Below are 13,651 nucleotides of genomic sequence, written 5' to 3'. Positions count from 1 at the left end.
TTAAAAAAAAAAAAAAAAAAAAAAATTAAGGATTAGATAAAAACTTTCTTTTCGGCTTCTCCCGTTAGGGGTCGCCACAGCGGATCCTCCGCACGTTTGATTTGGCATATGTTTTACGCTGGATGCCCTTCCTAACGCAACCCTCCCCAATTTATCCGGGCTTGGGACCGGCACTAAGAGTGGCTGGGGATGGTTCCCTGACCGGGAATCGAACCTGGGTCGCAGCGGTGGGAGCGCTGCATCTTAACCACTAGATAATTATATAAAAAAAATTTTGGGAACTTTGTAGGAAGAGAGAAAGGCGAGTCTTGTCATGGGGTTCGAGTCAATGTCTTTTGTTGTTTTTTGTGAACACATCCTCTATCCTGTATTTATTTCTCAAAGTATACGGTGAATGTAACCTATAAACAATATGTGCAAATGTGCAGCCGATCATCAGTTAGATGATACGACAAGCACGACAATAAAATCCTTAAAGCGTCACAATATCATAATTCCTTCTAGGTTCATTTCAGGAGGGGGAAGCTGTAAAAATTCAGTGGGATACTAAAAGACAATGTGACCAAAGTGTCGCTCTGACTGAAGAACAATACACACAGAAATCATTCTTAGCTACTTTCATTAGCCCCATGTAAACGTATGCTAGTTGCTATTGTGTCGAGCATCAAATGTCACCTCAGGAAACACTGACTGAGGCGACTACAAGTGAAGTTGTATTACTTGTGATTTCTGCCCTGTCTTGGTGTTGTTCAGCTGACAGCGTTCACGTAGCTAACAAGTAGCTAACAAACATGACTAGCCAAGCATTGTATATGTGACATGAGGTGCAAGGCTGTTCGTGCTTCAGTACAAGAGCTAACCCAAATGCTACTCAGTGTCACACAGAAGAAGCTGAACGTACAAAAATGCTCTGAAGATACTGCAAACAATGCTGAAAAAAAACAAAAAAAACATATCAGCATATCAGTCTATTGCTCTGCGAGTAAACTCTTTGCACTTAGCTTGTGCTTCAGATTTATTTCCTTTCTTTTCTTTGCTTAAGTATTCAATGAAATTTTTTTTGTGTGTATTTATTTATTTGATTAATAAATGATTTAATAATACTAACTATTATAATCTTTTTTTTTTTTTTTTTTTTTTTTTTTTTTTTCATGAAATTGCTCTGTATAGGATGATGGTAAACCTTTAGTATTTCTTTACTGCCAAGGAAAAGCACATTCTCTTAAATCTCCATTCTACACCTACCCCCAGCAAACCACAAACAGTTATATCAGGGCTCCAAACCTTTGTTAATGTGTGCAAAAGAACCCTACTTAATAATAATAATAATAATAATAATAATAATAATAATAATAATAATAATAATAATAATAATAATAATAATATTAAAGTATCATAACTGATTATGGCCCTAGTACGCTGACATGAAGCTGGTGCTGCTTCAGTGAACCTTGTTGTTTTGGTTTTATTTTTTTTCAATACTAGCAGATTCTATACATTTCTATACATCTTACATCACAATCTAAAACTCTTAATAAACCTCAAAACAGCATTAGATGGAACGTGAAAACATTTGCTCTAGAGGCTAAATACTTTACAGCCACACTATGGAGTTTATGTACAGGGATTCGATTGAGACCACACACACCCCTGTAGGTGATTATCACATTTCAGAGGACAGCTATGAGAACAATGTTGTTTTCGAAGTTTATAATCTTGTGTTTTTTTTGTGTTAATTGATCAAATCTGTTTAATCACACACAAGAAAATGTGGTTATTAAAAAAAAAAAAAAAAAAAAAAAGTCTACATTGGTAAAGGTGCTATAAGGCTATCAAAGTGCTATTTGTTTTTACGCTGTATTTTTTATTTCTTTTTCTTTTTCTTTTTTTTTTTACAACATCTACGCATCCTGGACTGATTTCATTGGAGAGCTACTTTGTGTGAGAATAATTGAAAACAGTGGATTGCATCTATACGATATTGTATACATAAATGCAGGACACATTTTACATTATATTCCTGATGTAGTATTTGTTTTGGATTCTTTTTTCAGCTCATCAGTGTAATTAACTATATGGCCAAAATTATGTGGACACCTGACTTTTCCAGACGCTTTCATATGTGGTTGTTCCCCTAACTGTTAGCACAAAGTTGGAGGCACACTTGAACTAGGAGACCCAATCCTGCTCTGACAATGCCCCCTGTGCACAAAGCCACCTCCATGAAGATATGTTTTACATTGTCTGAAGTGGAAGATCTCCTGGTATAGAGCTCTGACCTCAAAAAACTGAATACCTTTCAGATAAATTGGAGTGCTGACACCCTTGTGGATAAATGAGCACAAATCTCCACAAGCACACAAAAAAAATCTTCTTAGAAGAGTGGAGGTTATTATACCTACAAATAGTGGTATGGAGTGTTCAAAAAGCACATACCAATCTTATGGTCAGGTGTCCACAAACTTTTGTCCATATAGTGTACATCTCCTGATTTAGATGTAAAGTGGAATTGTCAGCGTGCCTCATTTCATCAGCCACAAGGTGGCACAAGATGCCAAACTTTACTCCTAGTGCTTGATTTCCAGGATGGAGGGATTGTGGTCCAGTATAGCCAGGATGATCTTGTCCATGTACTGTCGGAGGCGGAAGTTGATCTCCTCCTGTTCTTTCAGAGCCTCGACCAGCTGCATAAAAGGAGAAAAATATGAGCAAACAAACATAAGTCTAGGAATAAAACCACTTGGGCTACAAAAAGCATTGATCACTTGTTCAGTGGTCGAAAATGGGGGAGATGGAGATGGGAAAATGTTGGTGAAGGGGTAAAAGTCTGAGTACTAAAGCACTAAAAATTTTACTACAAGTTCATCATTGGGGGACATACCATGAAATCTTTCACTTTTTACTTAAGAAATTATTGATGCTATTGTTTGCAATTGTTTGCAAAAAATAACAGCATTTTAGCCTAAAGCTGCAACGTTTAATTTTACATTTTTGGCAGACACCCTTTATCCAGAGTCTCTTAAAAATATGTCCTAATCCTGGTCCACAATGACACATACTAAGAGGGCAATTTGTCTACAACTGTTTCTGAGAAAAAATAAATGGGTGTTCATTCCACTACCTTGGTGTGAGAAAAATTTTTTGAAGCGTATCTTTCTTGTACCCTGAGAGATGGTGGGATCATTTAAATGGTGATAAAGGATAGAGGGAGTGTGGTGCAGTGCAGGGTGAGATAAGTGTTGAGAGGGAGAGAGGCACAGGTCAGTTTCTGGCTTTGTAGGCAAGCATTTGTGTTTTAAATCTGATGCATAAGCTACAGGAACCTAGGAAGGTTGGAAACAGGTCATAAAGCATTCTGGATCAGCTGCAGAGGTCAAATGTCTTTAATAAAATGCGAGGGGAACATATGGTGTCTAAATGCTTTCTGAATGCACTGTACCTACGAATTGCTGCTGCTGTAATCATAAATACCGTCTTGTTGAACTGAATCGTGTGTTCTTTTAAGACTGGCCTCCAATTTTATGGTTTAATAATGGTTTCATTAATGTTCTAATTTGAACAACAGCCATATAAGGATTTATAGAATAAATTAACGACAAGCATTAAGTGATATCCGTTTTTTCCTAATAGTGTTTTAATCTTTTTAAATGCATCAGTGTTGCTCTCTCCCTCAAACATTGATCAACTTCTCTAAATTGGATTGATTGCTTCAACATCAACAGCTTTTCTATCAGTGTGTGGCACAAGATGGTCATAGTCACATTGCTTTATCACAAATGTTCTCACCAGGAACAAGTAATGTGAATGACCTGTGGATGTATTTCTTTAAAACAACAATAAATATGACCATGAGAACCAGATGCAGTGCATCTGGAAAGTATTCACAGTGTAATGTTACAGCCTAATTCTAAAATTGATTAAATTCATAATTTTCCTCATAATTACACAAACAATACCCCATAATGACAACGTGAATGAAGTGTGTTTGAAATCTTGGAAAATGTATTAAAATAAAAGACGAAAAATATCACATGTACATAAGTATTCAGAGCCTTTGCTTAATACTTTGTTGAAGCACCTTTGGCACCAATTACAAATCTTTTTGAGTATGATGCTACAAGCTTAGCACACCTATTTTTGGGCAGAATTTCTCAAGCTCCATCTATTTGGATGGGGAGCATCGGGGCACAGCCATTGGAGTGCATTTTCATTGCAGGCTGCCATGTGCCTTTTACTGAGGTGTCACTTTCACATTTCCACTCGACCATACAGGCCTGATTGGTGGAGTGCTGCAAAAAAAGGGTTGTTCTTCAGGAAGGTTCTCCTATCTCCACAGAGAAATGCTGGAGCTCTTTCAGAGTGACCATCGGGTTCTTGGTCAGCTCCCTGACTAAGGCACTTCTTTCCCGATCGCTCAGTTTGGCCGGGTGGCCCGCGATCTTTTTCTGTATCCTTCCCCAAATCTGTGCCTCGATACAATCCTGTCTCTGAGGCCTACAAACAATTTCTTGGACTTCATGGCTTGGTTTGTGCTCTGACATACACTGTTAACTATGGGACCTTATATAGACAGGTGTATGTGCCTTTTTAAATCATGTCCAATCAACTGAATTTAACACAGGTGGACTCCAATCAAGTTGTAGAAACATCTGATGGATGATCAATGAAAACATGATGAACCTGAGCTCAATTTTGAGTGTCTTGGCAAAGGCTGTGAATACTTATGTACCTGTGATTTTTTTTTTTACTTTTTTTTTTCTTTCTTTTAATTTGTAAAGGTTTCAAATAAACTTCTTTCATGTTGTCATTATTGGATATTGTCTGTAGAATTTTGAGGAAAATAATTAATTGAATCCATTTTGGAATAAAGCTGTAATGTAACAAAATGTGGTAAAAGTGAAGCGCAGTGAATACTTTCTGGATGCATTGTATCTCAGTATTGTATCTGACCTCGTCTCGGGACGCGTTGTCAATCTCGGTAGCGAGACTCTGAGCTTTAGTGTGGCACGCAAACAGATTTTTAGCTTCGTACAAGCTGAGGCTGAGAATCTGTCCATTCAGATCGTCGTTCTGGTCCCGCAGTTTATGGTTCTCCTGTTAGTGGAGGAAAAAAAATGGTGAGGGTATCTACAAGATAAAGCATGCTCTTCTGCAGATTGCTCTGATGCTAAAATAGCAGTGTGCAGACAAGATAAGATGATAAGGTAACACAATAGCAGACCTGACGAAGGCGCTTGACTTCATGTTCCATCTCGATCTCACGCGTTCTAGCGCTGAATTCCGACAGGGCGGCTCTCCCACGTCCAGGTCTTTCCGTTTCCAACTTAAACAGCTGCAAGTGCTCCAGCTCCCGACGCAGGTCCTCTATCAACTACACATACATAGAGAAGGAAAAATAATGCTCCACAAAAACCAGAGGACTATCTGATACCAATATATCTACAATATATAATTACAAGGGCTGTTGTTGAAGAGGACATGAAATGCATGTTCATGACAGCATTCATGTTTTTAAGTGTATTAAACATACGGCTGACTTTTTCAGCCATATGTGGTTCTTGTTCAAACTGTTGTACAGGATGTCTTTGGATGTAGTAGCAAGAAAGTTTCCAAACCTGTTCCAGCATGACACTGCCCCTGGGCACAAAACCTGCTTCACGATTATATGCTTTATCTGGTTTGGAGTGGAAAATCTTCATCGATGGAGTTCTGACCTCCAGCCTATTGAACATCTTTGGGAAAATTGGAATTCTAACTGCACCCCAGGTCTCCTCACCCTTACTAACAGCCCTGTGGCTGAATGAGCACAAATCTCCACCAGAACACAACAAGATCTAGTGAAATCTTTTCCCAAAAGAGTGAAGGACAAATGGGAACTAAATGTGGAACGAGATGTTCAGAAAGCACATACCAATCTCATGCACCACAACCCTTTGTCTATACAGTGTATATTTGCTTATATATTTGTATCTGTTTTCAAGCACGAACAACTGGATGATGGAGATTAGAATTTACAAAAGGGGTAATTAAACAGTAGTGGCTCACTTCCTGCATGGCCTCTCTCTCTTTCTGAAATTCGTGTCTGTTCTGCCACAGCTTGTCCATCATCTTCCTGTACAGATCCATCTCGTCCTTCAGGCGCAGGCTCGTGTCTTCCAGTTTATCGGTCATGCGCTGCTTCTCCTGCAACAAAGACAAATGGAAAAGTTAGTGACCAATTGCTGGCTATTATGTTGACAAATAATAATGATGACGGTGATGACATCACTCACTTGGTCCAGTTTCTCAGTTTGAGACTTTAATCGGCAAACATTCACTTTCATCTCCGAGTTTTCCTCCTCTAGCTGCTGTACCCTGGTGAAATACGGGTACAATACAATATATAAATATAATACAATACAATACGATACTTGTACATTATAGATAATTATATATCACCTGAAAGATACTTAAGCTTTGAGCATGCTTGTGAAATTGTATGTGTTTGTGTGTATTACCTGTTTGAAAGAAGCTCTATTTGGTTGCTCTTGTCTTTCTCCATCTTGCTGTAAATCTCTCTGTGTCTCTTCAGCTCCTCCTCTAAATTTTGCTCTGCTCTTGTCTCTTGGTCCTTAATCTGCTCCTCCAGCTCATGTACTCTGTGCACACACACACACACACACACACACACACACACACACACACACACACACACACACACACACACACACACACACCAATCCTCACACACTGTATTGCACTGAGAGGTACCAGATGTATGTAGTACTTGTGTTTGTGTGTTTTCTGTGATTTCCTCTTGGATGAGTTTGTGTTTATGAACCAAATGACAATTTTATCTTGACTAAATTAGATTCCACTGTTGCTAGGCAACTAGGGAATCCAGCTAGTGAGCATCAATTACCCATTATCTATAGCTAACAATGTAATGGCTAACTAGTGAATTATTATGTTTTTTATCCAGACAATGGATTATGTAAAAGGAGAATGACAGACGAATATTTTCTGGATGACTAGAGTTATTGGATGTAATTACACTAGCCAGGGTCTCTAACAAAACTGCCATGATTTCTGCCATGTTTAGAAGTACCAGTATTCAACTCACCAGATGTGTCAGAATTTGGCATAAGAAGGATCCTTCGAAGTGGATTCTTGCTAAATTAATAAGCATGCAACTGTATGTGAATGCAGCATTATAATTTGTTCTAAAGTGAAAACTTTTATAATATGTGGCGATGTGCCTACCTGTGAACCAGATGTGTGTTATCCTGTTTCAGTTTGGATTTCAGGTCTCCGTTTGCCAAGCTGTCATTCTCCAGCTCTGTCACCTTCTTCTCCAGGTAACTTACCTGAAGTAACACACACACACACACACACGGTTCATCATGGCCGCTTGGACTAGTTTAGGCTTCACAGTTTGGCCCTTGTCAACATTGTTTTGATCGTCATGCTCACCCATTTTTCCTGCTTCCAACATATAAATTTTAGGAACTGACTGCTCCCTGTTCACACACACATACATTTATCTTACTATCTTTCTCAGGAGCTTGTATTCACATTATGGTTAATGCTCTTAAATAACGTCATCTTCATTCTTTCAGCTTCTCCCATTAGGGGTCTCCACAGCGGATCAACTGCATGTTTGATTTGGCACATGTTTTTACGCTGGATGCCCTTCCTAACGCAACCCTCCCTATTTCTCCGGGCTTGGGACCGGCACTAAGAGTGGCTGGTTCCCTGACCGGGGATCGAACCCGGGCCGCTTAGGTGAGAGCACCGCATTCTAACCACTAGACCACCAGGGGACTGCTCTTAAATAATTTCATAATTCCACCCATTGACCTTGACCAAAAGGAACCTTTTGCTCTTTTTGTTTATTTTATTTAATTTTTTTATGAAAGCTAAATTCTTTTTTAAACAGTTTTCCTCAGAGGCACCAGCCAAATGTTCCCTTAGATCAAAATGCCAAGATATTCCTCTCTTTGCTCCTACATACCTGCTTATGGTCTAAAAGCCTCTATATAATATAATATAATATAATATAATATAATATAATATAATATAATATAATATAATATAATATAATATAATATAATATAATATAATATAATATAATATAATATAATATAATATAATATAATATAATATAATATATCTTCCCGTGGGCTCACCACCTGCAGGAGGGACCGTAAGGGACGGTGCTGTGAGGATTGGGCAGCAGTCGAAGGCGGGGGCCTGCTTAGACTGCTGCCCCCGTGACCCGAATTACGGATAAGCGGGAGAAAATGAATGAATGAATGATAATATAATATAATATAATATAATATAATATAATATAATATAATATAATATAATATAATATAATATAATATAATATACATTTCTGTATTCTTAACAGGAATATATTTCAAAATTAGGTTCCTAAAGTAAACTAATAATTACTTTTTTGCCAATGCAACTATAAGAAGAAGAAGAACAAGAAGAACAAGAAGAAGAAGTAGAAGAAGAAGAAAAAGAATATACTGCACACCATCTGCTACAAAAAAAGTTAACATTCAGCATTTTATAGTCTAGAAAATGCAGTTAGATATTTATAGGCAAAAGTCTGGATACCTGACAATCAGATTCATATGTGCTTTTTGATCATCCCTTTCCACATTTAGTCCCCATTTGCTTTTATAATACCCTTTACTTTTCTGGGAAGATGTTTCACTAGATTTTAGAGCATGCTTGTGGAGATTTGTGTTCATTCAGCCACAAGGGCGAAATCAACACATACTTTGCAATGTCCCTGTAACAGTGCAAACATATATCTTTAAATGTAGTGCATACTGATTTCAAGTGACTGCCTTAAACTAATTATGTTCCTTTTTTTTCATTTTTTTTTGATCGTGTGAGTGGTACTGGAAGTGAGTGGTGGAAAAGGACACCCTGGTTACATCCTTGAAACCACTTTGTAATACAGACTGCAAATCTCCTCTGGATTCAAAATGAAACAGCCAATGACAGTTCAATGACAAACTGGCAGACAGATGCAGTCTAGACATTCAGGACGCACCGACTGACTGTCTGTGTGTGCAGAGACAGAGTTCTCTCTACCTTCTCGGTGATGTCAATGTCGCAGGAGTCAATGCTGTCGCGGAATAAATCCTCAGTGCTGCCATGGCTACTGCTGAAATTACTGTGATGGAAAAGCTGTCTGTGAGCGAGAGAGAGAGAGAGAGAGAGAGAGAGAGAGAGAGAGAGAGAGAGAGAGAGAGAGAGAGAGAGAGAGCAATTAGAGCATTTGTGTAAATTCACAACAATTTACTTCAGCCTTCTTTAGAAATGCAGTTGTGTTTCTGTCAGTAGACTGCTCTTAAGTAAAAGTGTCTAAATTTTACCTAGAAATTTGCAAGAGTTGTCATGTGGTCAAATGTCATTATTAATGTCACTACTTGAGTATTTGGAGCTCCTGCATCCCCTGTCCACCCATTACATAACAAACAGTGAAACATCAATGAAAGCTTGACAATCACACGCACACAGGAAATCAAGCGTCTAATTATAACAAGGGAAACAGGCATAAGTGATCAGTGACATTGGATAAGGGCATGCAAGGGCCTATGGTTTATGTGGCCTAACAATAAGAAGGGTTCATTTTCTTGTGATTCTGACATAACAAAAATATTATTTTATTTTACCAGGTCACACCTTGTGAATGTGGCATGCACATTGGCATCTTAACCATCCTTTTCACCATCACCATCATAATTACCTCACTAAATAGATGGACTTTAACTCCATATAATAAATGCTAATTCATACAGTACTATACTCCACAGCCAGGGGTCTCAAATGTCCAACAGAAAGGGACTCTTTTTCTGTACAAAGCCAAAAAGACCACTCAAGCAATATAGACATATTTTAAATGTGGAACATAACATTAAGGCTAGTTATTGGAATTTGTTTATTGTTAGATTCCATAACGACAGCTGGTCAGACACTAATGCAGAAGTTGTCAGTCACTGACCCGGACATGAAGCCTGTTTCAGCTTGAGTCCTTGATCAAAGTAAAGAATCAATTTGTTCGTCCATGATGCTTTCGCCACCTCCAGAAGGATAACACAGAAAAATTACCTCATGATCAAGGCAAATATATTAAAACTGGAACCAGGCATGTCTTACAGCTTTGTTCTCTACACTACATTGTAGGTAGCTAGCTTAAGTTCCAGAGATCCAGAAGACCTTCGGTAAAGCCCTGTTTAGTCCATTATAACGGAGCAGCTCGTTTGTTCTTTAAACAGATATTATATTTTAGCTAACATCAAGTGATTCTGAAGGTTATGTGCTCCAAGGGAGACACTGATTCGACCCAAATACAGGAAGCGAACTGAACATGGTGTGTATTTTGAGCCTAAACGTTGCTTTTTTCATTTACTGTAGAATGAAACCACACAGCAAACAAACAAAAAGTGTCAGTTTTCACTTTAACATGGACAATGTGAACAGTCTAACAGGTACGAAAGTCCCCAAGTTTAATTCATAAACTTGAACCAAGGAGTACAAAGTTACAATCAAAATTTAGTTTAATTGTTGCAACAGGCTTCCAAAGTAAAAAAAGAAATATTGCATTCTTACCTTCCAAAAGCTGTGCTGGAGATCTTTCTGTTTGGACTGAAAACCAATAAGAGCAGTTAGGGATTGTAGCCTATAAACATTACCATTTGGATGTAACGATTTGGTGTTGCAGTCAGACAGATGCACCGGATTAGTGTTTGATCTGTCAAAGATTAAATACTCACCTGTTGGCTTTGAGGTTCTTGAGTCGAGCTTCCAGGTCGTTGAGCAAGTTCACTTTCTTGCAGCATTGAGAGCAATAAACATCCAGCAGCTCGCTGTTGTAAAAGTGTCTGATTTTCTGAGGCGTATGTCCAGCACTAGATACACAAAAGAAAAGAAAATTGGTCGGATGTCACATTGGTATATAATGTACAAAGGTTATTTTAAATAATTTTACAACCCTAAAGACTATAATGCTCATCTCACACTCATCTTATGATAAAGTAGGAGAAAAACTAAGAGAGGGTGTGGACAGAGAATCATGTGTGGCTTGGACCCCATGATAGACTCAGATTCTGAACAATATGATGACTAAGCATCCTACCCTCAATATATGCAGTCTTGACAAGTAATTTTGTGTGCGAGTGATATGTTTCACTAACCTGGAAGGCAGTGAGGAGCCCAGATCCGAAAACCCATTTGTCCTCGTATCATCATCAGCACACGGGCTACTAGGAATGAAATCTACATCTTCTCCTTCTCCGTAATCTTCAAACTGCTCCTCTGCTGAAATGACAGACGCCGCTGTTGACGAGACTAGCTGATTCGAACTGCAGGGAAAAAAAACAATTTGCAGAACCTTAGTTAGCTATCACCTTTGTCATCTTGTCTTCTTATGAGATATTCACCTGTTCCCAGGTAGAAACAGTACACTAAGGGCTTCCTCTTTGTCGTCATGGCGAGCGTCAGATGACTCGGACCCCGCGCTGCCGTCCATTTCGGACTCGAGAGGGTACAGCAGGCAGGGCGGTGTAACACCACTCTCATCACCACGCTGCACACACAGAATATTATTATCAGCATTGATTGATAGACACTTACCATAGTCAGTTTAAATACTCGATTATGATTGGCTAGAAGGCGTAGTTAAGTATAATAGTCGTTCTAAACGAATGCTCTACCTTATAAACAGTTGTAACCGAATTTACACACTGATACAAATGTCTACAGAATGAGATGGCTGTTGTAAACATTTGCCTAATTACCTTATTGAGTGAAATAAAGCTTTTATAGAGAATAAAGCCATTTTAATAAAGGCACAAGACGAATTTGATGAACCGGAGAGGACGATGTAAAAATGTAAAATTATAACGAATAACAGTACAAGGAATTAACAATAATAGCTTCATCATTAGTCCGACTTCCAGTAGATTTTTGGAGTGTGTTAGTAAAGTCAGATACCGACTTTGCAGTCAGTGTTCCAATTAATCCCAAAAGTGTTTGATAGGGTTATGGCCAGACCTTTATCGTAGGAGATCTTCCATTCCAAACCATGTAAAGTATACACTAACCAGGAATAACTGTATAGTCACCGATCATGCACAACATTATGACCACCTGCCTAATATTTTGTGTTGGTCCCCTTTTCAATTTCAATTCAATTAATTTATATTTGTATACCAATGAACATGTCTAAAAGCAGCTTTACACAGATAATGTGGTGATAAAGAATGAATAAGATGTTCTTTATAACTGTAAGTTTGTTCCTGATGAGCAAGCTGCTGGCGAATATTGCAAGGAAAAACTCCCAGAGATGGCATAAGGAAAAAACACAAACTTTCTGGAAAAAATGTTCACTTGCTGCCTAATACTGTATATCCCACCCACTAACAGGGGCCATGATGAAGAGATAATCAGTGTCATTCACATGCATTCACAGACAGGTATCTCATACAGTGAAATTGAATTCCATTACTCAAGCAAGAAACTTTCTTTTCAGTCTCCGTTTACTGAAACCACAGAGCACGCATAAATCATCTTTAGCAAAAGCATCAATATTACATTGTAAATTATTATAAAATGATCCTGGGATCTTGCATTAAGGTTTTCCTGAGCATTGGAAATGAAGGCAAATTATGTGTTTTTATTCAAATTCTACAGGAAATAATAATTTTTAAAAAATGGTACATTTAAATTTTTTTTTTTACTGTTTTGGGCTGACCTTTCCTCACGATGTTCAACTTTTCTTGAAAAAATCCGTCTTGTAAATTGTAAGTCGATCTGAGAACAAATCTATTTCCTCTCCACTGCCAGTTATTGTAGAATGAAAAAAGGGCTATTAAATCCACACAAATGTATATGAGATTGTGCAGTATGCTATGGATGCGGTTTGCGAGCTCTGACTAGTGTGCACTCTGACCATTTAATCAAAGGATATGAAAATCTTGACATTATTGCATGCCTGCTAGATGGCCCCAGAGTGGCCAACTTAAACAGCAACGGCTTTAAGCAACCAGTACATTAAGATACAGGCGCCCGCAGTGCTGATTCTGAAGACCTCACAGCAGATACATTTGACCCCAGCAACACGTGATGTGACGGCTGAAAACTGATTGGATTAAAACTCCAACATAAACTTTGACTTCAGCAGCAGATCTGAGAAAAATGCTATGAAATGAAGAGAAAAGATTATTGGGAATAATTAAATACATATTCATAGACAAAAATATTTTTAATGTAAGTCAGATTCTGTTTCTGTCCCTGACAGCCCACCACACACGTTTAATTTTCTCTCCTGCTGTCAGCCAATCAGAACACACTGTACTGGTTTAATAGAATTAAAGATTAATGGTCTCTGTTTCAGACTCTTTCTCTCAGTCTGTAATTATACATTGACTGACTGCATTAGTTGTATAATAACAGATGAAATAGTGTGTGCACATTCCGGTGGAGGTGTGAGTTAGTGTTGCGACCCTTAGAGGACATACACACATTGTTCTGCTCATTTGATTATTCATAAATATTCATAAATATTCATATCACAGAGTGGGGGCTAGAACAATTCTTTATACTAAGGAAACTGCTCCGAGTATGCATGTGTGTGTGTGTGTGT

The 13,651-nt window shown here is 38.2% G+C and overlaps 1 protein-coding gene and 1 long non-coding RNA gene across 4 annotated transcripts in view; one reads left to right on the top strand and one right to left on the bottom strand.

The window, feature by feature from the left end:
- Nucleotides 1-1,117: 1,117 nt before the first annotated feature.
- LOC310739799 lies at nt 1,118-6,492 on the top strand. The gene is made up of 3 exons (XR_014537497.1): nt 1,118-3,014; nt 3,286-3,737; nt 4,201-6,492. It is a non-coding gene; the product is annotated as an uncharacterized lncRNA (long non-coding RNA).
- The window catches only part of rab11fip4a (RAB11 family interacting protein 4 (class II) a), a 30,770-nt gene continuing 18,582 nt past the window's right edge, over nt 1,464-13,651 (bottom strand). For all 3 annotated transcript variants that reach the window (XM_083565860.1, XM_083565861.1, XM_083565862.1), the window contains 12 exons: nt 11,448-11,593; nt 11,202-11,369; nt 10,782-10,916; nt 10,618-10,653; nt 9,097-9,196; nt 7,243-7,346; nt 6,498-6,638; nt 6,273-6,354; nt 6,046-6,183; nt 5,222-5,371; nt 4,951-5,094; nt 1,464-2,684 (listed from right to left, as the gene is read on the bottom strand). In XM_083565860.1, the coding sequence (XP_083421986.1) occupies nt 2,568-2,684; nt 4,951-5,094; nt 5,222-5,371; nt 6,046-6,183; nt 6,273-6,354; nt 6,498-6,638; nt 7,243-7,346; nt 9,097-9,196; nt 10,618-10,653; nt 10,782-10,916; nt 11,202-11,369; nt 11,448-11,593 (1,461 nt within the window). In that variant the 3' untranslated portion in view covers nt 1,464-2,567. The remainder of the gene's footprint in view (nt 2,685-4,950; nt 5,095-5,221; nt 5,372-6,045; nt 6,184-6,272; nt 6,355-6,497; nt 6,639-7,242; nt 7,347-9,096; nt 9,197-10,617; nt 10,654-10,781; nt 10,917-11,201; nt 11,370-11,447; nt 11,594-13,651) is intronic.

The sequence above is a fragment of the Silurus aristotelis genome, assembly GCF_946808225.1.
Source record: "Silurus aristotelis genome assembly, chromosome: 17".
In the NCBI taxonomy this organism is placed as follows: domain Eukaryota; kingdom Metazoa; phylum Chordata; class Actinopteri; order Siluriformes; family Siluridae; genus Silurus; species Silurus aristotelis.
Note: the sequence above shows the minus strand (reverse complement) of the source record. Positions and strands in the feature narration are given on the sequence as shown.